This window comes from Cottoperca gobio, chromosome 17, assembly GCF_900634415.1.
Source record: "Cottoperca gobio chromosome 17, fCotGob3.1, whole genome shotgun sequence".
NCBI lineage: Eukaryota > Metazoa > Chordata > Actinopteri > Perciformes > Bovichtidae > Cottoperca > Cottoperca gobio.
Window position 1 is genome coordinate 564,278 of NC_041371.1, and position 24,884 is coordinate 589,161.

A 24,884-nucleotide genomic window follows, 5' to 3' on the forward strand; every position below is an offset into this window, starting at 1 on the left:
ACATAATAGATATATAACATACATACATACAGACAGATATATATATATATGTATATATATATATGTATATATATATATGTATATATATATATGTATATATATATATATGTATATATATATGATATAAGATCTAGATGTAGATATATAATATGTAGAATATATGTAATATGTATGAATAGTATAGAAATACATAGAAGAATATAATTATAAGAGGGAAAACCGTATATAGTATAGATATATATATAATATATATATATTATATATACACGTATGATATATATATATATACACACAATTATATATAAATATATATATATATATATATAATATAAAATATATATATATACACCATATATATATATATAATATTACATATATATATATATAACTACGTATGTATGTATGTATATGTATATGTATGTATATGTATATATATACATACATATATATATATACATATATATATATCTATATATATATATATATGTATATATATATATATATGTATGTGTGTGTGTGTATGTGTGTGTTAAATTAATAGAACAGAGACGATGAGAGTATAGCACAAAGAGATAAACTTTACTGGCTTCTGGGGACTTAGGTTAATTATTTTCAGTTTCACCACTGTTGTGTGATTAGAGCTCAAACAATTATTCGGTTTATTAGTTAGTTGATCGACAGAAAATATTCTGAAATCATTTTGATAATCAAGCATTTTAAGACATTTTTCAAGAAAATGTGAAGAAATCTCTCAAAATAGAAAAGTTTCTGCTTTTTCTTTCACTTCAGATTGTAAAGTTAATAATTTGGGTTTTGTTGTAGACTGAAATATATTTAGTTTCACGGTTTACGTGTTTTAACGTTTGTGATTAAAAGTGGAGCCAGTAAAGTTGTAAATGAACACATGAAGAAGTAAAGAGCAGCAGACACAACGTACACTCTCGTCTCCTACCTTCATGGGCGAGATGTGGGCGTGCGTGACGTATCCGTGCACATTCTCGATCTGCGAAAGGTTTTTCTCCGCTACCTGGACCAGCTCTGGCCCCCCCCGCCTCCTCCGTCAGCTGGGGGGAGCTCTGATCCTGCGGCGACGAGTCCTCATCGTGGTGCCTGTACTTCTGAAACGGGAACAACACAAGCAGACGGTCAAACAGCCGAGCGGATTTCAGGTTTACACCTTCGTTCAAATTAAACCAGCGTGGAACATAAACAAAGTGTATTTAGAATACACACTTTATGTCCCGATAGGAGAAATGTATGAGACCCCAACACCACGGCAAAAAATCTCACACTCCTGAGTGAATACTTTGAATATTGCTTTTTGTTAGGACGATAAACACGTCATAATTCCCTCTAATATACATTTTATATTGTTGTGAAAACATCTCCAAACTGAACACTTGAGTAAGTTTCTTGCCAAAAACTACATTTGAACACAACACCTAACTTTATATACCGTAATTTCCGGACTATAAGCCGCTACCTTTTTCCCACACTTTGAACCTCGCGGCTTATACAATGACGCGGCTAATTTATGGATTTTTCCCGCTTTAACAAGCTTCATGCCGCCAAAATGGGATTTTGAGCAGATGGCCCGAATTAGAAAATGAGCTCGAAGACTGGATCAACACACAGAGAGCAGACGGCCGAGGTGTTTCAACTGTGCAGATCCGACTGAAAGCCAAAACAAATCGCCACCGCAATGAATTTTGAGGATTTTAGAGGTGGACCATCGTGGTGTCTAAGATTTATAAGACATAAAGGCCTGTCCATCAGGGTACGGGCGAGTCTGTGTCAGCAGCTCCCTTCCAGGAAAAAGTTTCAAACTTCCGCAAATTCACTGATGCAAAGATAGCGGAGCATTCCATCGGCCCGCACGACATCATAATATGGATGAGGTTCCTCTGACGTTTGACCTGCCTCTCACTCGGACTGTCAACAGGAAAGGCGAATCATCAGTCACGCTGAAAACAACTGGGCATGAAAAAACGCACTTCACCTGTGTTCTGAGCTGCACGGCATCGGGAGAAAAGCTTCCACCGATGTTGATTTTTAAACGCATGAGACGATGCCAAAAAAAAAATTCCCGAGAGGAATTGTTGTGAAAGTCAACAAGAAAGGATGGATGACGGAAGGCCTAATGCATGAATGGCATACGGAGTGTTACGGCAAGCGACCGGGAGGATTCTTTCACAAGAACAAGGCATTGCTCGTGTTGGACAGCATGAGGGCCCACATAACAGATTCTGTGAAAGAAGCCATCAAGAGGACAAACTCAATTCCAGCTGTGATTCCTGGGGCCATTCGACATCAGTATAAATCGTGCATTTAAGGTGGCGCTCCGTGTTCAGTGGGAGGCTTGGATGACAAGTGGGAGAAATCCTTCACTAAAACGGGCCGCATGCGAAGAGCAACTTATGGTCAAGTCTGCCAGTGGGTCCTGACAGCGTGGAGCATTGTCAAAAAATCCACTATCATCAACGGGTTTCGAAAGGCTGGACTGCTGCGTGTTGAAGAGGGCAGCATGAGCTCAGCGGGGAATTTGCCTCTGGATGAAAGTGACGAGAGCGACAATGAAACGATCCAACATCGGATGAAGCAATTCTGAGGCTATTCAACTCCGACACCGAAGGAGATGACTTCAGTGGTTTCAGTGCACAGGAGGAGGAAGGTAGTGACCAATGACGTTCTTGGTAGGCTACTGTTTCCTGTTATTTTTTACTGCTATAAGAAAAGAAAAAGAACAACGAAATTGGGGAGAATATTCATTTTAACAGCATTGACCGTCCCTGCCAGGGATAAAGGGAGATGTGACAACCGACCAAAATCATTAACGGTACGCTCAAATACAGGTTTAAAGTTATATCTACTCGTGACCACATCCAAGTATCAAAAGGATTTGTCAACCATCTTAAATGGGAATTGAGAGTATGATATACCGTGTTTCGTTTAAAGGCCTATTTATTTTTGTTCCAAGCCGTGTTTCGTTAAAGCCTGTGTAAAGTTCATTTGTTTCAATGTACCGGTAGGCACCTGCGGCTTATAGAGATGTGCGGCTTATTTATGTACAAAATACATATTTTAAAAAAATTCAGTGGGTGCGGCTTATATTCAGGTGAGCTTAATAGTCCGGAAATTACGGTACCTTCACCCAGTACACATCTTTACTGAATGGAGCCTGAACACACCTTAATACAAGTCAATTGCACCTCCGATACCAGCTGCTGACAGCTAACTGCTAACGTTAGCTAGCTCTCCTGCTGATTTCAACACAGATTTGTTGTCTATGTGCAGCTTTATCAGGAACAACAGTAACAGTGACTGTGAGGTTACAGGTTCCCCGCAGCAGCGTCGTCCGTCTGATAAAAGCTGCACATTAGTTTGAACTGTTGACATTTCGCTGCCTGATACTTAAAGTTCACACAGATCAGCAGAGAGTAAAGAGCTGATTCAGTTTGATACGTGTAAACAACTCATTCTGTTTGGTAAGTGTGAAGTACGTCGTATTGTTCCGACACCATCAGGTTGCAGGAGCGTTCTCTGGACAGGTGTGCAGCACATGAGACACCGTTTTAAACAGAGACTTTCATATCAACAGGTTTTTGGATGTGAGCTGGTTGAAGGAATGAAAGATGGCGGCCGAGTTCACTCGGTCCGACACGGCTGGAAAACCTATTTTGACTGCTGCATGTAAAACTCTTCATTTTCATTGGCCGAGGAAACATCTTATTTACATTATCCAAACGTAGCGTTTCCCGAGTAAGACGCGCGATGTTACGTGTATATATCACGGGCCAAGGACGAACATTCAACTTTGGAGCAGATCTGAATCACGGGGCAGATACACAAATATGTTTCACTTTCAGTCTGCAAGATTTTGGGCTTTTGTGCTGCATTCATGTGGTTTCGGAATAATCAGAACTATTAGTTCCCAACTGGGGAAATTCACATGAACGCCTCCTAAAGTCGAAACAACAATCTGAGCAATAAAATACAACTCGTCTTATTTTGTAGCGTCCATGTTGTTTCCACATTAAGACTTAAAGCTTATAAACACACCGCAGAAAGACTTCTCAACTCTGGAAATGGGACCATCCAAGAAGCACCTGAATGCAGCATTGACCGTGGCGGAGGTCTGCGCTCTCTGAGTGCCGTTCTAGTTTTATAACGTGAATTGCGTTGCGACAATATGCGTCTCAATTCGAGTTTTTACCGCAGTTTTCGACACCCGACCTCTCGCCTGAGTCTGTTCTCGTGCACATCAGTAACTAAATAAAACTTGAAGAACAGTTTTGCAAAACTTGCAGAACAGTTAAAGCGCGGGAGCAGCATGACTGCAGTCACACGTTGTGTGGGGCTTCAACGGGAATATGGTCTTGTTTTTGGAATAAGAGCAAAAACGTGAATATGTTGTGAACGTAAACGCAGTCAAACCAAATCAAATTTGAATAGCCCAATATCACAAATTACACATTTGTCTCAGTGTTTACAGACTGTACAGGTTACGACACCCTCTGTCTTTAGACCCTCTGTCTTTAGACCCTCTGTCTTTAGACCCTCTGTCTTTAGACCCTCTGTCTTTAGACCCTCTGTCTTAGACCCTCTGTCCTCAGACCCTCTGTCCTGAGACCCTCTGCCCTTAGACCCTCTGTCCTCAGACCCTCTGTCCTTAGACCCTCTGTCCTTAGACCCTCTGTCCTTAGACCCTCTGTCCTGAGACCCTCTGCCCTTAGACCCTCTGTCCTCAGACCCTCTGTCCTTAGACCCTCTGTCCTTAGACCCTCTGTCCTTAGACCCTCTGTCCTCAGACCCTCTGTCTTTAGACCCTCTGTCCTTAGACCCTCTGTCCTTAGACCCTCTGTCCTCAGACCCTCTGTCCTTAGACCCTCTGTCCTTAGACCCTCTGTCCTCAGACCCTCTGTCTTTAGACCCTCTGTCCTTACAACCCTCTGTCCTCAGACCCTCTGTCCTTAGACCCTCTGTCCTCAGACCCTCTGTCCTTAGACCCTCGCAAAAGGAAAAACTTCCTAAAGAAGAGACTGAGGAGGGATCCCTCTCCCAGGACGGACAGACGTGCAATAGATGTCGTGTGTACAGGATAAACAACATCGTACAAATACAACATGTGACGAAAATGATGTTGTGTTGAAAAATAGAAAGTTTGGATGAATCCAGGAAAATGTCAAAAAGGCTTCCCGGTGTCCAGCAGGACCAGGTCAGCAGGCGCAGCCACGATTCATGATCCTGACGTAAACTTTAAAAAAAAAAGTAAAAGTCGTGTGGCTCGATGGCTTCATGTCAGAGTCCTTCAGCGAGACACTGAGCCCACTCACTGCGGGGGGAGATGTAGATGTGGACATAGGAGGCAGCGAGGAGGTTTCCAGTGATGACACTGTCTGCCTGAAGACAGCCTCCGCCTCCGCCTCCGCCTCCGCCTCCTCCTCCTCCTCACACAAGGCACAATGCCGACTCCTGCCTGCCGACTCCTGCCTGCCGACTCCTGCCTGCCAAAAGCTGCTATAAATAGGAGCATGAGCACGGAGCGGATGCAGCAGGATGTGGAGGAGGGTTTCTGGATGATTCAGGGATGTGATGAAGAGGAACACAACCGAGCGACGAGTAATATCCCACGATTCTTCATGTTGTCCGTTCCCTCTCTGTTAAACATCTTTTCTGTGTTTCAGGATATGTTTATGCACAATCTCATTACAGTGCTGGGCGATATGGAGACGACGCTGTCGGGTTGACGAGTGATAAACAATCATCAGTAAGGTGGAGATTATTAATCTGGCAGCTTCAGATATTACATCAGTAACTGTTCTGCTCTCACCTGGAACTACACACGTTAACATTTATCTGACAGCGTTGGTTATTCCAGATTCTTTACCGGCTGCAACATTAAAGTGATGAACACATTAATGCATCAATAATATAACATATTATTCTGGAGTATATTTAACACAAAGACGATGAGGGGGAAACAGAAGGACATTTGTCTGATGCACGACGCAGCTACAGCGTGGCAATCTCTTATCTTTGTAGAAACTACATCCAAAGTTTATTTTCCTTCAGCCAGAAACTTGAAGGCATTCAGAGGTCAAATATTCAACCGTCTCGTGTGAAGACAAGTGGACTTAAACTCTTATTCTCACATTGACTTCACTTTCTAATTTCACACCACGGAATGTGAAGTAAAGATTGGGCTCTCTGGAAACGCATCCTGAGCCTGCGGTGGAGTAAAAGCAGCCGCTCCACCATCCATCACAATCCATCGAGTGTGTGGCGGCGAACGCACTCCATGTTCAGCAGCTGATCAAAGGGACTTAATTGAGACTCGTTTATCAATCACAGAGCAGAAGAGCTGGTAATCTCAGTTTCAGTCCCAGCAGAATGAGAATTAAAAGGATCAACACCCTGATGCATGCAGCAGTAATTTGAGGGGTCAGAGGTCAACACAGCGCTCTGCACGAGACTAACTACAAGTGATGTGAAAGAGACGAACACCGTCGTCCTGAAACAGGAAGTTTATCTTGCTCATTAGCTGTTATGTGCCCCATCCAGGCCCAAATACTAAAGTAACCCCACAGAAGCGTTTAAATGATGAAAGTGACGCACGCCGTGTTCACGTTGATAGAAAATCTCAAACAAACTCCAATTGAACAGATTTCCTGCCGTTTCTCTCCCTCAGCAGATCCCATGTGGCTTCGGTTCGTCTGCGTTTCCCTGCAGAGCACATGTTGACCACACATGCACGTGCCGGCCAGCCTGCCACCGACGCATGCTCACCCCCCACCACCCGCTTACCAGCCAATCACGCCTCAGCGCTGCTGCAACTACAGCCCCCGATTGGCCTGTTATGCAGAAGCCGAGATGACGGGCGGCATGTAGTGTGGCGTCAGGTCAAACAGTAAACACAGCCGCTCGCTGACAGCCAGTTAACAGGGCCACACACACACACACACACACACACACACACACACACACGCCTGACTTCTGCGTTGTTCTATATTCAGCGTCCATCACTGTTCTATTTGTGATATTTCATCTGCAGCTGCAGTGACTTCAGTGTTCAGGCTTTAAAAGGTTTAGTGGGAGGAAAACGTTTCAGGATCTCACTATGGACTGAACATCTGAATATGTTTTTGGCTCTGCTGCCAAAGAATTTCATTTTTTTCAGCCTGAATTCTAAATCCCGCGTCTGATTGGACGTCACCGTGTTCGATGAGTACAAAGTGTTCATCACGACAAAACTACTCAAATAAGATCCAAAAAAAAGCAGAATTATAACTGAAGTGAAAAAGTGAAATAAGTGAAAGTGTTTCAGGTATTTTCAGGGTTTGAAGAGACATTTTTGTGACGCTGCCTTTAAGATGCATTATGGGAAGTGTAGGATCTTTGGAGCTTCACCCCAAACAACACGAGGGACTGAAACAGAGACATCCCAGACTTCATGTATGGACTTAGTGAGTAGTTATTATTCCTGATGGAAATAACAAAACTAGCTAAATAAAATGCCAGTAATAAAAAGAAAAGACTCAAACACATGAAACCGGCAGAAAGGAATTCTCAACATGCGGATTAGAGCTGAAACGATGTGATTGATCAGTCGATCCACAGAAAAGATTAATCTGTTTGAAAGCTTCTTTGTTTTATTTGATCGTAAACTGTTTTTCTTTAAGTGTTGGACAAAATCCGCGATGAGAAGACGTCCGCTTTGACCGACTGGTCTTGAAGAGTCGACAGACACACGCCATAAACTCAAAACTCAGGAAACTGCCAGAAGAATCTGATGAATGTGAATAATCATTTTAAGAACAAACTTCGTCTTCCATGAAATGCTTCAGGGCGTTTGGAGGAGCTCGACCTTCACTTTGGATTTCTGTCCTGAAATTACAAGTTTTACAAACAACCGAAGCCGGACGCCGTGACCTCACGCCCGCCACGTGTCTCCCTGCGGCTGCCCCCTCCAGAGGTTTCCACCCACCTTGCAGCCGAACATGAGGGAGATGGTGCTGTTGGTGCACGCCACCTTGCAGTGGCACAGCATGGGCGAGAAACACTCCATCTTCTTCGTGCCGGGGGACATCTTGTCCACGCCGGGGCAGTTGACCGACAGCCGCCTCCTCCGGGAGCGCCGCCGGCTCCTGCCGCGCCGCCCGGCCGCGGCTCCCCCCGCTGCACCTCCTCCTCCAGCCTCTCCGCTTCCTCCTCCACTGCTGCTGCTGCTGCTGCTCCCTGCTCTCACCATCCGCCCTCATTCCTCGCGTCGCTCCATCGCGGCGGGGAGGAAACGACTCCCAGAGCTCTTCCTTCATTCAGGGAGAACCTCCCCCCCTCTCTGTTGACCCCTCCTCCTCTTCCTCCTCCTTCTTCTTCTGGTAGAATATATTCCTCTCCCTCTTGACCTCCTCTCAGGCGTTCGCCTCGACTCCTCTCTCCCTCGCTCTCTGGTTGTCCTCCTCTCTCCCTGTTGCCCCCCCCCCCCCTCCCCTCTCTCTACACTGAGAGTGGTGATGATGATGATGAGGGGCGAGCGAGTGTCTCTGTGTGTTCACTGTGTATTTGTGTGTTAAGCTTTCCTCTGTGGGGGTGTGATTGGTCTCCAGGGAGGGGGTTGGTCACATGACTCATCGGAAACAAGAGGGGGGGGGGGGTGTATCCTCAGGGAAGGTAGAGTGATGTAGGACAGAGTCAGTGATGTGGAGGGGAGGAAGAGGAGAAGAAATAATGGGAACATGAGAAGTAGAGGTCCAGAGGAAGAGGAGAGAGAAAAGGGGAAAGTAAAGAAAAGGAGTACGAGGAGCAGAGGACACAGAAGAAGAGGAAGAGGAGGAAAAGAAGAAGAAGAGGACCAGAGGAAGTGGAGGAGGAAAAACAGGAGGAAAGAGGAAGACAGACGAGAAGACTGAAAAAATGTAAAGGAGGGAAGAGGAGGAGCAAAAAGAGGAAGAGTTCGAGTCAGGAGGAAGAAGAAAAAGAAGATGAGAAGACCAGAGGAAGTGGAAGAAGATGAGCAGACTGAAAAGTAGTGGTGAAGGAGGAAGAGGAAGAAGATGAGAAGTGGAGGACCAGAGGAAAGGGAGGAAGAAAAAGAAGGAGGGAAAGGAGACAGAGAAAGAGGAAAAAGAAGAGGAGGCAGTAAGAGGAAGAGGAGAACGAAGAGAAAAGGGAGGAAGAAGGCAGACGAGAAGACAGAACAGAACAGGAGACAATAGGTGGAAGAGGAAGTGGAGGAGGCAAATGAGAAGGAGAGAACTAAAAGGAAAGGGAAGTGGAACAACAGGAAACAGAAAAGAAGGGAGAGGAGGAAGACAGGGAGGACAAAAAGAGGAGGAAGATGAGAAGACAGAGGAAGAGGAGGAAGTAAAACCAGTTTGAAATCTTGTAATATTTCAACTAACGACTATTTTCAATGCGACAAATACTTTAGAGAAAATAATAAAACACGACTTCATGACAGCAAAACTTGACAACTGAGAACAAATAAATAATAAAGATCTAAAGAAGTTTCAGACTATTGTGTGTGTGTGTGTGTGTGTGTGTGTGTGTGTGTGTGTGTGTTAATGAGGCAGATTTCATCCTGGGTGGAGTCGACAGGGAGTCAAGAAGATTCCTTCTGAGACTGACGACAGAAAACTACAGAGCGAGTCGGTCCATCACTTTTATCTTTCGTCTCTCTGCTGGCTTTTAATTGGACCGCACACACACACACACACACACACACACACACACACACACACACACACACACACACACACACACACACACACACACACACACACACACACACACACACACACACACACACACACACACACACACACACACACACACCTCAACCCTCATGAGAAACGTCCACATGTTGATTTTAAAAGTGAGAAATCAAATCCCTCGATATGAAATGAGTTTTCTAATTGATTTAAAGCTGCAGAATCTCCAGATGTTCCAAAAACAAGACAAAGACAAACTTCAGTGAACGGCAACTATAAAAAACCACATCGTGAGTAATAATAATAATAATAATAATGTTAGCATGACCTCCACCATTTACGTTATCGACTTATCGTCAGCGGGTTTTCACCAGAGAACAGAGAATCCGTTTAATTATTGTGTGGTTTTATGTATTCTTTAAAGTTCAATATTTCTCTGACGTAGTGTCAGGAAAAAAATACTGAAGTACAAGTACCTCAAATGTGTACTTAAGTACAGTACTTGAGTAAATGTACTTCAGGTGAAGAACCTTATTTTAAGTGTTAAGTAGCGTGACGGCAGCGTGGCGTGACGGCAGCGTGGCGTGACGGCAGCGCGGCGTGCCGGCAGCGCGACAGCGACGCTGCTTTGTTGGATTCAGGGTGAGAAGTCGTCAGGAAGACAACATGGAGGTGAGTGCAGTATTACTTAATACTGAGTGCCTCAATATTAACAAAACAATCTTCATCAATTTGGCCATAAAAGAGATGCTGTTCATTAATAATTAGATTAATAACGCACTAATGTGAACCGTCTTAATATACTATTTATTTTACCTCACACAGGTGGCGCCCCCTGCTGGACATATCTTATATTTACATCTCATTACACATTTACTACATTCCTATCTAAACTAGTTCATTTTATGTTCCATGTTATCCCTTCTGCAGTGTTTAGTGTCTTTGATTCAGTATGAGCACTGAGGGAATACGACCGTAACTTAAATCCAGAATCTTCCTACTAAAGCCTCGTTCAGAGAAAACTCTTCCTCCTGCTCGTCTTCACAACTCAGTGTTATGTGAACACATGAAACACGTATTGATATCATTCAGTGCGACTTACACAATAAACGTAAATCTGCTGAGAAATCAAAGAGAAAAGACTCTGAAGATCTTCATCAACAATCTGAACCGCAGAACCCACCGGCTGCTCTGAGAAACGAAAACATTTCTCAAGACCAACTGTAAAAACAGACGTTACTTCTAAAGCTTTAACTCACAAAGGTCCATGATCGAATCATGTGACGAACGCCGGAGCTGCAAACTATTTCATCACAATCACTATAATCACTATAATCACTATAATCACTATAATCACTATTCTGCACTTTAAATTGTTGCCAAAAATAAAGTGCAGAACCAGAAGAACCGTTAGATTCTGAGCTCCTCAGCAGCTGCGTGCAGAGCAGGGACTCCTGACCACACGGGTGGGCCCCGACAGAGTGACCGGAAACAGGAGCTGCATGAGGAGCTGAGGAGGTGCATGAGGAGCTGAGGAGCTGCATGAGGAGCTGAGGAGCTGCATGAGGAGCTGAGGAGCTGCATGAGGAGCTGAGGAGCTGAGGAGGTGCATGAGGAGCTGAGGAGCTGCATGAGGAGCTGAGGAGGTGCATGAGGAGCTGAGGAGCTGCATGAGGAGCTGAGGAGCTGAGGAGCTGAGGAGGTGCATGAGGAGCTGAGGAGCTGCATGAGGAGCTGAGGAGCTGCATGAGGAGCTGAGGAGGTGCATGAGGAGCTGAGGAGCTGCATGAGGAGCTGAGGAGCTGAGGAGGTGCATGAGGAGCTGAGGAGCTGCATGAGGAGCTGAGGAGCTGCATGAGGAGCTGAGGAGGTGCATGAGGAGCTGAGGAGGTGCATGAGGAGGTGCATGAGGAGCCGAGGAGCTGCATGAGGAGATGAGGAGGTGCATGAGGAGATGAGGAGGTGCATGAGGAGCTGAGGAGGTGCATGAGGAGCTGAGGAGCTGCATGAGGAGCTGAGGAGCAGCATGAGGAGCTGAGGAGGTGCATGAGGAGCTGCATGAGCAGCTGCATGAGGAGCTGAGGAGGTGCATGAGGAGCTGAGGAGCTGCATGAGGAGCTGAGGAGGTGCATGAGGAGCTGCATGAGGAGCTGAGGAGCTGCATGAGGAGCTGAGGAGGTGCATGAGGAGCTGAGCAGCTGCATGAGGAGCTGCATGAGCAGCTGCATGAGGAGCTGAGGAGGTGCATGAGAAGCTGAGGAGCTGCATGAGGAGCTGAGGAGGTGCATGAGGAGCTGAGGAGGTGCATGAGGAGCTGAGGAGGTGCATGAGGAGCTGAGGAGGTGCATGAGGAGGTGCATGAGCAGCTGAGGAGGTGCATGAGGAGTTGAGGAGGTGCATGAGGAGCTGAGGAGGTGCATGAGGAGGTGCATGAGGAGCTGCATGAGGAGCTGAGGAGCTGCATGAGGAGTTGAGGAGGTGCATGAGGAGCTGAGGAGGTGCATGAGGAGCTGCATGAGCAGCTGCATGAGGAGCTGAGGAGCTGCATGAGGAGTTGAGGAGGTGCATGAGGAGCTGAGGAGGTGCATGAGGAGGTGCATGAGGAGCTGCATGAGGAGCTGAGGAGGTGCATGAGGAGTTGAGGAGGTGCATGAGGAGCTGAGGAGGTGCATGAGGAGCTGCATGAGGAGTTGAGGAGGTGCATGAGGAGTTGAGGAGGTGCATGAGGAGTTGAGGAGCTGCATGAGGAGTTGAGGAGCTGCATGAGGAGCTGAGGAGCTGCATGAGGAGCTGGAGGTTCCAAATAGGATCTTGCACTAAATCTTTTTTTATTTCCCTCGTGACCCAAAATGTCTCCATTGAAGAACGGTCACATTAAAATAACATTACAGAAAGAGGTGACGAGCAATAATATGGATTATTAGCAAACTAAAAACCAGATTATTTTAGGGTTAAAATGGAGTTACTACTTCTGTGTACATTCCAGTGGAGACTGTTAAAAGGAAACCCCACATTTATACAGCAGGGGGCAGCAAACCATCGGATAAAACTTGTGATGTTTCCAGGAATCTTCTTCCATGTTTGATCTGTTGCCCTGCAGCGGGACAACATCTTAAAGCCTCTTCATCAACCTTTAGCCAGAATACACCTCTGAACGCTCCAGACAACACAAGTGTCAAGCATTGGTCTAAACACACTTTGACTTCATGTGTAATTTATGTTTGTCCTGCTCTGCAACGCTGGCAGCAAAGTGTCGTCACAGCTGTGGTTGGAAGTGTTTGAGCTCCATGACCCTTTGAAGAGATGCGATGTCGTAAAGACTGACGGTTTATAAAAGAGGTTATTTGAAGGATTTTCATTAAACTTGGTGGAAGGGTGTAACACGAGGTCTGCGCTCTCCAAGTGCCCTTCTAGTCTAAAGTAGTTTCCACAGCACTGAGTTAAAAAACTGTTCAGTATTTAAGCAGAAAGTAAAGATTAGACTCAGAATACGTCTTTGAGAGCCCTGCAGCGTCCTGAGCTCAGAGAAACTATTGCAGTGGTGAAAGTTCTCTCAACGCTTCACTAGAAAACAAGTTTCCAGGATAACTGGTCAGAGCGGAGGGACTAAAAGATCTAAATGTTCGGTCCAGAGAGGAAACCATGGTGTGGGAGTATTTTTAGATTGCTGATGATGCAAAAAAAGTGCAGATCCAGTTATTAAAATTGAGGATGTTGTTGAATATAAACCGGAGACGTCTGATTAAGCTTCAGCCGTGATGTCTGGATGGTTTCCAGCCTAAAGATGGCCGCTCGTGTGCTTTATTGTCCCTGAAGACCGTCTGGCAGTGACTTCTCGTCTCTGTGTCGACCCAGATGGCGAGGCGTCGCCCTGAGGTGGGGGGTGCGCGGGAGGAGGTACATTACAGTTATCTCAGCTTTGCCATCGTATCAGTGCCACTCCCTACCCAGAATCCTCTGTGCTTACAGGAAGGAGAACCAATTATTCATGCAAAATAAACACGCAAATTCCAAGGGAGGTTTTTTACAAGCATGTTCACAACTACCTTCGATGTCTTCATCAGAAACGTGCAGATATTCAACTACGAGGGAAAATGATTCATTATGTAGGAGAGTGTATGTATTTATATTACGTTTGTGTACGTTTACATTTCCTTTTGTTGCATTCACTTGGTGTTGTTGAGTAATTAACACTTTCATTTATTTGAATTTAAGTTAAAAATGACTCATAAATGATGTATTTTAGAATAAACTACCCAGCCGTATATAAAGTCATTCAAAGGAGCTCCACCTTCACCAGCTGCAACATTAAAGTGATGAACACATTAATGCATCAATAATATTAATCCAGTAATATAATATATATTATTCTGCATTATGAGTACTTTTACTTTAAGTATATTTTGATGCTGATACTTTTGTACTGTTAACAGTTTGGATGCAGGACTTTTACTTGTAACTGACTGATTTCAAAAGATGGCAGTATCACAGTTAAAGGTTTCAACCACCTGCTCTGTAAAGTCCAGCATTCTGAAGTCACCAGAAATCACAAAAAGATTTGAAATAGTAACACTAGTTTTGGATTTATTGACTGATTACACAGTGAATCCTCCAGCAGCTGCACCGGTCGGCTCAGACTGCAGGATTCAGGGGGAGTGAAACGTGGAAAAGCTCTTAGCGGAGCGCGGGGGGGGAAAGCAGTGAAGTCAATCAAAATGTCAAGCACTTCCTGTCCCGACAACGACCGGCACAAACACAAAGAGAGCTGGATTCATCGAGAGGCCGCATGAAATCAAAGCTGGCGACAGGGCCGGCGAGGAAAAGACGACTCCCGGCCGAGCAATAAACCTCTGTAGCACAAACACTGAAAGCCTGCGTCCTGCAGATTGCGTCCTGCATTAAAGCCTGCGTCCTGCAGCTTGTGTACTGCAGCCTGTGTCCTGCATTAAAGCCTGTGTCCTGCAGCCTGCGTCCTGCATTAAAGCCTACGTCCCACATTAAAGCCTGCATCCTGCATTAAAGCCTACGTCCCACATTAAAGCCTGCATCCTGCATTAAAGCCTACGTCCCGCATTAAAGCCTGCATCCTGCATAAAAGCCTACGTCCCGCATTAAAGCCTGCATCCTGCATTAAAGCCTGCGTCCTGCATTAAAGCCTGCATCCTGCGGCCTGCATTAAAGCCTGCGTCCTGCAGCCTGCATCCTGCATTAAAGCCTACGTCCCGCATTAAAGCCTGCGGCCTGCATTAAAGCCTGCGTCCTGCAGCCTGCATTAAAGCCTGTGTCCTGCAGCCTGCATTAAAGCCTACGTCCCGCATTAAAGCCTGCAGCCTGCATTAAAGCCTGCGTCCTGCAGCCTGCATTATAGCCTACGTCCCGCATTAAAGCCTGCGGCCTGCATTAAAGCCTGCATCCTGCAGCCTGCATTAAAGCCTGCGTCCTGCATTAAAGCCTGCATCCTGCGTCCTACATTAAAGCCTGTGTCCTGCAGCCTGTGTCCTGCATTAAAGCCTGCGTCCTGCAGCCTGCGTCCTGCAGCCTGCATCCTGCATTAAAGCCTACGTCCCGCATTAAAGCCTGCGGCCTGCATTAAAGCCTGCGTCCTGCAGCCTGCATTAAAGCCTGTGTCCTGCAGCCTGCATTAAAGCCTACGTCCCGCATTAAAGCCTGCAGCCTGCATTAAAGCCTGCGTCCTGCAGCCTGCATTAAAGCCTACGTCCCGCATTAAAGCCTGCGGCCTGCATTAAAGCCTGCATCCTGCAGCCTGCATTAAAGCCTGCGTCCTGCATTAAAGCCTGCATCCTGCGTCCTACATTAAAGCCTGTGTCCTGCAGCCTGTGTCCTGCATTAAAGCCTGCGTCCTGCAGCCTGTGTCCTGCATTAAAGCCTGCGTCCTGCATTAAAGCACACACTTTCTTAAATATCAAGTTGTAAAAATATTCAAGGACTTTCCAGGCTCAATTACCTCCAATTCAAGAACCCAACGTGGCGTAGTCCAGGTTAACTACTGCTACAATACTGAGATCTTTCAGAATGAGAACTTGCAGGCTTTACAGAAACATTTCTATTCTTGCACAAAATAGATCAATTCAAGTCCTTTCAATGACCTGTGTCTATTGTCAGAAACATTCAAAGCCTTGATTTGTTTCCTTCACAAACGTTCAAAGTTTTCAAGGACAAGTGTAAACCATGTTTAAAGTGCAAGTTTCTGCAAATCTTTCATTTGAAATAAAATATATTTTCTACCAGCAGATTTTTATAATCAAACATCATCTATTATCGGTTTAACTGTGAATATCCTCACGAGTGACTTGAAAGAGTATTCCAGCTCTCTGTAAGAATAGAGCCTCACACTTACACTGGACTTTGTCAGTAATCTTGTAAACAAAAAGGTTTTGGGCGAGAAACTTGAATAAATCCAGTTGTTTGAAGGAGATGTTTCACAGCAATATAATAATTATAAAGTAGCAGGAATTGGAAATACTCAAGTAAAGTAAAAGTACCTCAAACTCTTCGTTAACAGTACTTGAGTAAACTCAACAATTCATGGTTACTACAACAACGACTACATTTCCAAATGCTTTGCACAGTATGTTCTCTTCCGCATCACACCCAGAGCGTGCATGTGCTGTTACCTGTGTGAGAAAGCTGCAGGTGACTGCAACATGCAAATACACTGAAATATCTACCGCAGATAAGAAGAGTATTATAATAATATATATAAAATAAATATAAAACAGGGATTGATGTGGTAAAAACCAGGATAAAAGGCTTAAAGGTGAATGTTTCAGGGGAGAGAAACCGGCTTCAACAGTTACTCTTTAAATGTAACATTTGTGCCCTAATTTCACCTCCAGAAAGGAATCTTGTTAACAAAATTCACATTTCTTCATCCGTCTCTCAAACACACAGAAACACAACGGCAGATGCATTATTCAGCGCAGCTGCAGACATGACAGCTCAGTTTAATATGGAGGAAAACCACAGAGATTCTCCATCAGCATGAATACAAATGTAGAGAGGGAGAGACCCGGGGGAGACGACCATAAGAGGATCAGAGGATGAAGAGGAATCTGCCTCTTCAAAGCGGCTCTGCTGTAAAAGCGCCTGCAGAATGAACCATCACACTATTATAACTACACTAACTTTAAGCAGAAGCGCAGGAAAAACACGACTATTGAGATCCACGGGAGCAAAATGTGTGACGTTAAATGAAACAAAGGATTATTAAGAATCCAAGCAGCCACGGTCAACATTAGAGAACACTCAACACATGCGTGTGCAGCGACCCACAACCTCATGTTTTACTGTCGGACTTAACAACCATTGACAGATATATGCATGTCAAATAAAAACTTTTCATTTGTGCAAGTTTTACGTTCGGTATGTTGTAAAAATAGAAGATAAAGTCACTGGTTTAAAGTTTTAATGTGGAGGGTTGAAATGTAATCTGGAGAAACTTCTAGTTTACAGATGTTTTCAAATAAAATTGATATTAGAGGGAATTATGAGCCGTTTAACTTCCTGACAAAAAACAGTATTCAAAGTAATATAGGAGTGTTTGAGATTTATCGTTTGTTTCCCATGTATGGAATCAGTATCGAGGATCGTGGAATTTCACTGGTATGAACTACATCCTTAGTAAGTACTGATACGTTCTACACACACACACACACACACACACGCTGGCACTTTTAACTTCCTCTGAGCATCTCGACACACAAACAAAACCTGTGTCATGTCCTGCCACGACGCTGAAAATAATAAAACGGTAAACATTAGAAAAAGCATTTTTTCCCCATCAAAATATTCTTTATTTGTCAGATTGAGGTTGTTCAGCAATACAGTAGCAGTAATACACGGAGTACAGAGTACACAGAGTACAGAGTACACAGAGTACAGAGTACACCGAGTACAGAGTACACCGAGTACAGAGTACAGAGTACACAGAGTACAGAGTACACCGAGTACAGAGTACACCGAGTACAGAGTACACAGAGTACAGAGTACACCGAGTACAGAGTACACCGAGTACAGAGTACACCGAGTACACAGAGTACAGAGTACACAGAGTACAGAGTACACCGAGTACAGAGTACACCGAGTACACAGAGTACAGAGTACACAGAGTACAGAGTACAGAGTACAGAGTACACCGAGTACAGAGTACACCGAGTACAGAGTACACGGAGTACACGGAGTACACGGAGTACACCGAGTACAGAGTACACAGAGTACACCGAGTACAGAGTACACCGAGTACAGAGTACACGGAGTACACGGAGTACACAGAGTACAGAGTACACAGAGTACACAGAGTACAGAGTACACAGAGTACACCGAGTACACGGAGTACACAGAGTACACAGAGTACAGAGTACACCGAGTACAGAGTACACGGAGTACACAGAGTACACAGAGTACACGGAGTACACGGAGTACAGAGTACACAGAGTACAGAGTACACAGAGTACACCGAGTACACGGAGTACACCGAGTACACGGAGTACACAGAGTACACAGAGTACAGAGTACACAGAGTACAGAGTACACCGAGTACAGAGTACACAGAGTACACGGAGTACACGGAGTACAGAGTACACGGAGTACAGAGTACACGGAGTACAGAGTACACAGAGTACACAGAGTACAGAGTACACCGAGTACACGGAGTACACCGAGTACACGGAGTACACAGAGTACACAGAGTACAGAGTACACCGAGTACAGGGAGTACACAGAGTACAGAGTACACGGAGTACACGGAGTACAGAGTACACGGAGTACAGAGTACACGGAGTACAGAGTACACAGAGTACACAGAGTACAGAGTACACCGAGTACACGGAGTACACAGAGTACACAGAGTACAGAGTACACAGAGTACAGAGTACACAGAATACACGGAGTACACGGAGTACACGGAGTAAAGTCATCACCCTGGAGGTCAAAGGTCATTACCATCCCGACTGTACACTAAGCAAAGAGACAATTTCCCTCCTCACCCCGCCCACGTCTTCCCAGCATGCTCTCTGTTCCTCCTCCTCCTCTCCAACCTCTCCTTCTGTTCTCCTCACCTCGCTGCAGTCTGCTGGCAGTGTCCTCTCTTTGTGTGCGAGTGTGTTTATCTGAGTGTGTGAGCTTGTTTAACACACATGGGTGCTCCTCTTGGCTAGTGTCCTCCTTCAGGAGACAAAACACACTGCGGGTAATACAATATTCATCCTCCTCCCGTCTACAGCATATTATTATTGTTATTATCATTGTTCTTATTGCATTATCTGTTGACCTACTCTTCACAAAATGTTTGAATACAATGTTTTTCTTCTTTCCTTGTTTGAACAGATAAAAACTTTATAATTCACCATTTGAAATAGTTTTGGTGAATCCTCATGAACTCAAAGTGTACAGATCATTCCTTCCAGAAGAACGAACCTTTACTTGACTGAAAACATTCTTCCATTATCGTTACACATTTGTGTTCGTTTATACTATTCGTCTGTTGTTTCAACATCTTTGACTCGAAATTGAACACTTTTACACTCGTATATAAATCCCAGATCTAATCCTGCTGTCCTACGGTCACAGAGACCTTCACTTCATCCTCTCAGTGAAAGTGTGTGTGAAGGTGTGTATGTGTGTGTATGTGTGTGTTAGTGTCAGCTGGAGCTTCTTCTGCACCGAGAGATCAGTGACTGGATGTGATGGAGAGAGTGCTCTGTAGTCACCATCATAGAACCATAGTGTCCATAATCCAGACCGTATGTTTCTCTTCCTCTGGACAGACTCTGCTAACAAACCCAGAAACCAGAATGTACTGTCTCCACCCCGGACGTCCCAGCTGTGAGTCCCTGAGTTAAAGCCCTCAGAGCTCAGGACAGAGCAGTCACTCTCAAGCCTCTCTGGATTATCAGGAAGCTGCTGTCTCTGTCCTGTTCTCACACTGGTCAGATCTTCAGACAGGATGAGTCCTGGACCAGCAGTGTTTGGGTCCAGAATCAGAGGAGAGTAGGAGACCATCTCCTTCATCTTGTTCCAGATGTTGAAGGTGAGGTTGCCCAGGTGTTCGGCCTGGTCTATCAGAGCTCCTGAGAGCAGCTGTGGAGCCTCCAGCAGGGGGCGCTGCAGCTGGACTCTCTGCACTGCAGTCCTGTAGCTGTGCAGGAATGAGACGTCTTCAGCTCTCAGCTGCTCCTCTGTGGTTCTGACTGTGTGTGAAAGAGCTGCTATCTCTCTGCTCAGAGCCTCCATCTTCTCCTTCATCATCACACTCTTCTGCTCCTCTTCCTCCCTCAGTGCAGCCATCCTGGCCTCCTCTTCCTCTTCTAGAAACTGGTGCAGCTTCTTAAACTGCTCCTTAACCTGCGTCTCTGTGCGTCGGGCCTGGACCTTCATGTGTCCTGCTGTTTGATCAGACTTCACTTCTTCTTCTTTAAGGGCTGCAGAGTTTCCTGAAGTTCCTTCTTGTGTTGTCGTGCAGCTTCATCGATGGGTCTGAATCTGTGGTCGCTGTGTTCCTCTGAATCTCTGCAGACGACACACACTGGCTGCTGATGGTCCAGACAGAACAGCAGAGATCTTCCTCTAATCTGGAAGACATTTAGTCTCTGAGTGAAGCAGGAAACACAGACGCTCAGTCGCTCCCTAAAAGTTACTTCACTTTGTAAAACTCTGGTTCAGTGTTTGGATTCAGCAGCTGCTTGAAGTGGAGGTTTTGATGTGAAGTCGAATCTTATCGTCCGTCTCTCCGTGTGTGTGTGTCTCAGTGAATAACAACCTGTTTCCTGGTTTGTCACAGGTGAGTCAGGTGGTAGGTGGAGCTACTTCTGTCACACAAAAGTATCAAATTATACTGTATAAATAAAATAAATCAAAATGTAATATACTTTATATATAAAAACTATTAAAAAAAATAAAGTTATTTAAACAATAGAATACAAAATGTAATTATACTTAATTAAAAAAATACTATTTCTCAAAAAAGTTTAATAAAAAAGTTAATTACTGTAAAAACTATAACGTTAACTTTTAAAATGATAAATACCTAAAATGGAAAAGAATAAAGCTAAAAGTGAAAAGTTAAAATGTTACTAAAATAAAACAGATTTTACAACACGTATTGCATAAATAATTATATAAAAATAAAAAGGACTAAAATAAACCTCGCAGAGGGTGACGTCATGTTAAGTCTCATCCTGTAACTCACTGGGTTAGGGTCACCTTCAGCTACAGCAGCCTGAAATTAACATCAATAATTAAGTCACGTTTTCCCACGAGAGCGGAGAGCTGCCGATCGGAGCAGAGATCATCCATCAACACACCGCCACAATAACCCGGCTGCAGTGTGTTCGTCACGTTACAAACAAACCTCAGCAGGTAAAAAGCTCAGCGACATTCCCATCAGCCCCTGCAGCTTTGTTTACCATCCCTTAACCTCCAGCTGCTGCAGGCTCTGTGTGTGTGTGTGTGTGTGTCTGTCTGTCTGTGTCTGTCTGTCTGTCTGTCTGTCTGTCTGTCTGTGTGTGTGTCTGTCTGTCTATGTGTGTCTGTGTGTGTCTCTGTGTGTGTCTGTCTGTGTGTCTGTCTGTGTGTGTCTCTGTGTGTGTGTCTGTCTGTCTGTCTGTGTGTGTCTCTGTCTGTCTGTCTGTGTGTCTGTCTGTCTGTCTGTCTGTGTGTCTGTCTGTGTGTGTCTCTGTGTGTGTGTCTGTCTGTCTGTGTGTGTCTCTGTCTGTCTGTCTGTGTGTCTGTCTGTCTGTCTGTCTGTGTGTCTGTCTGTCTGTCTGTCTGTCTGTGTGTGTCTGTGTGTGTCTCTGTGTGTGTGTCTGTCTGTCTGTCTGTGTGTCTGTCTGTCTGTCTGTCTGTGTGTGTCTGTGTGTGTGTGTTAGTTAGTATCCCTGTCCATCACAACGGTACGTAGAACTCACCTGTTTGTTATATTAAGGCTTAAAGTTATGAATATTAGGGACCCGCCTCAACTCCACCCACGATGCCCAGTTTTAGATTAGCCGGAGTTGACGGTGGCATCACGGCCAAGATGGCGCCGGCCGGAGCCGCCCACTCTGAGCTTCACAGCGGCTCTTCAGAACGCCACGGAGACTACGTCCATAGTTTACATTTCAAACATTTATGTTTTAGTTTTGTTACAAAACTAAAACTAAAGTCAACGGAATGGATTTAGTGTTAAAATCTTCACATTGTGACAGATTTTGTTTAACTGTAAATTGTTTAATGTATTCAGACATACTGTAAGTGAACAACCATGACGAGAGAAAACTTTGTTTATGTTTGGGTGGACGTCTCTTGGATCATTCATTTCCCCAGGTGTATTTCTCTGTACCTGGAACAAGTCTTAATGTTCCAGGTTGTCCAGGACATGTGGGAAACAAGGTAATCTACAACAAAACTGCTGTACGTTCAAAACCCAGTCTGGACCTGAACACAGCTGCTGGCTGAGACGTTTGACCCTAACCCTAACCCTAACCCTTTTTCTCAACTTATTTTCCAGGTTTTTCTATGAATAGCACAAGACACAAGGTCGCCTACCCCCCTCCAATCATGTGCTGGAGGTGGAACATGTACTTCCCTCCTCCAGTACTGAAGATAGACAGCAGCCACAGAAAGATGACAGACTATATGGAGCAGTATCATTATGATTATTATCTTTTTCAGGATGAATAAAAGGTTGTTAATGTGACTTATGACAGGAGGGATACTGAGCTCTTAATTTAATTAAACACAGGGCAGCTCCACATGAGCAATTAGCGCAATATTGTCAGAATCAACCACTCTAATCAATCCAAAAGGCACTGGTTAGACTGCAAACCATCAGCCATTAATGTTAAATAACGTTACCTTATTTAAGTAGTTATCTAACGTAAGTAAAATGTGCATCCTGAAGACACTGACGGTCCCCTGCGCCCTCCTGAGAAAACGCTACACCAAACTACCATTAAGAAATATGACACATTAAACATTTCTTATTTATCCATAAAAACCCATGACATGGAGGGATCACATTGTATTTGTCTTTATATGTAGACAGTGTTATTTTCAATTCGGCAGTAATATAATGCATAAATATTTACAGTATTTCTGTAAAAACTTCACTTTTAAAATGTGGTCGCCACAATTAGTGGGAAAAGACCGTTGGATTGAGACGCGAACAGTGCCAAAAAAGTAGATTTCTTTAGCGAAACAAGTGCGGTTTGGTGGATCACATGAACGCCGAATTTAACACAGACTTATAATTGAGAGAACTCGCCATCTACAGTGTTTGTGTGTTGGCATTCAATGGAGGTTTTTCACGCGTTACCTTAGTCGTGACAATACATATGCAGTCCATCGTTCCGAGCCGGGAGTAAAGCCCGGGAACACAGGCATCTCATCGCGTGCAGTCCGTCCTGCTGCTCCGGTGAGTCAGGCAGATTCCTCACGGTTTCATAAAGTCTCCATCTTCAGAAATAACGTTACACGCACACAGCCACACCGACCGACAGCCACTATTTACCGGCGGAGAGCCGCCTCCTGCATCCCCGGTCCTCCTTCATCCCGGTATCCGGGGCTCAGCGGGAGCACTGGACCACTCTGAGGCTACGTTTAGGAGCTGTGGGAAATCTTAAACCTCCTGAAACTTAACACTTATCCTGAGCAGTTCATGACCAAAAGAGGTGAAAGTAATTAATAATTAAGTTAATTAGACTCGTCAGTCATTTAAGCATCTTAAGTACATTTACTCACTCCTGTTTGCTATTAAATTGGGTTATTTGTGGAACTCCAAACGTAAAAATCGACTTATTCCAACAACAAGTGAAGGCAGCATTAAAATACCTGTACGTTAGGAATGTGTAATACGAGCAGAGGTATTTATATCAAAAGTGTTATTAAAAGAACATATTAAACTAAATAATGAGCGTGAAGAAAGCTAATTAAAAGACAGAAAAAAACCCATGAACAAACATGTTATAAAGCTCCTGTCAACTCTCATCCTCTTAAATCTTTATATTTAAATGTCATCTATTATTGCGTTGAATATTAATGCAAACGGACAAACAGTCTGAAAACGGAGCCCTGCCCTTCACGAAACAGCTGAGGAGAAACTGAGCAAAGCAAGCAGTAGACCAGGGGTGTCGAACTGAATCACAGAGAGGGCCAACATTAAGGCATCGTTTCGGGGGTGAAGCTTGGAAACTGCAGCGCCCACAGAGTCACACTTTGCCTTGAGTGTGTCGTTACACTGGAGCTCAATCAGCTCCATGTTCACATGTGCTGTTTCCACATCAACTGCCAACGGATTGCTGAGCAGTTCATGCGCAGTCGGGAACACAGCGGTGGAGATGTTCGTCAGTGTTTGGAAACAGGCAGTGACCAAAGTTTCCTGCTGCATCCGAGTCTCCCACAGGCAGCTCGGCTTGGAACGCTGTCACTGCATCATACATGTCCGTGATCACACGGCCCTGAAGCTGCAGATTTAACAGTGAGATGCTTCATATGTCACACACAAACAGTCCAGCTCACATCGTCCCAGAGATCTGTGCTGTGTTTCCCTTTGCTTCCAAAAACTGGCAGATTTCCTCACGCAACTCGAAAAATCTATTCAACACTTTCCCTCGACTCCATCGCACCGCCGTGTTCAGAATGTATCTCCTCAGGAACAGACTTACATTGACTCTTATAAAGTTTCCTGTGTTACGGTGCTTATTACATGTTCCATCTCCAGAGCTTTACAACACAGCGCTTCCTGGTGTATGATGCGGTGATACACCATCAGTTCACCTGCACAGTTCTCCCGCTGCATCTTCTCCCGCATCCTGCACTAATCCGCTCTTTTCATCACATCGCAGTCAGTCATCAGTCCCGTCAGTTTGTCCCGGGGCAGTTAGGGTTAGGGTCATTTCATTCACACATTTAGATACTTCCTCAAATATGTATTTCCCCGTGGTTGTGCCATGCATTGATTTAATTACCAAAACCGGCGGGCCAGTTATGATAGAGAAATGATATTTTCTCGCGGGCCGGATATAATTGTGGCCTTGGGTTCGACACCCGTGCAGTAAACACAGAAACGTGCACATAAATGAGATAAATAACGTAAACGTTTAGTTTATTTAATAAAAGAGACCTGTTCAATTTGAAAAGTGAGTTGTGGATATTACATTTAAAAAAATCAGAAGGGGG

At 44.6% G+C, this 24,884-nt stretch overlaps 1 protein-coding gene across 1 annotated transcript in view; it reads right to left on the reverse strand.

The window, feature by feature from the left end:
* LOC115022782 (discs large homolog 1-like protein) overlaps positions 1-24,884 on the reverse strand; it is a 139,451-nt gene that overhangs the window by 80,020 nt on the left and 34,547 nt on the right. The window contains 2 exon segments of the mRNA XM_029453871.1: positions 953-1,048; positions 1,050-1,118. Coding sequence (XP_029309731.1) covers positions 953-1,048; positions 1,050-1,118 — 165 coding nt within the window.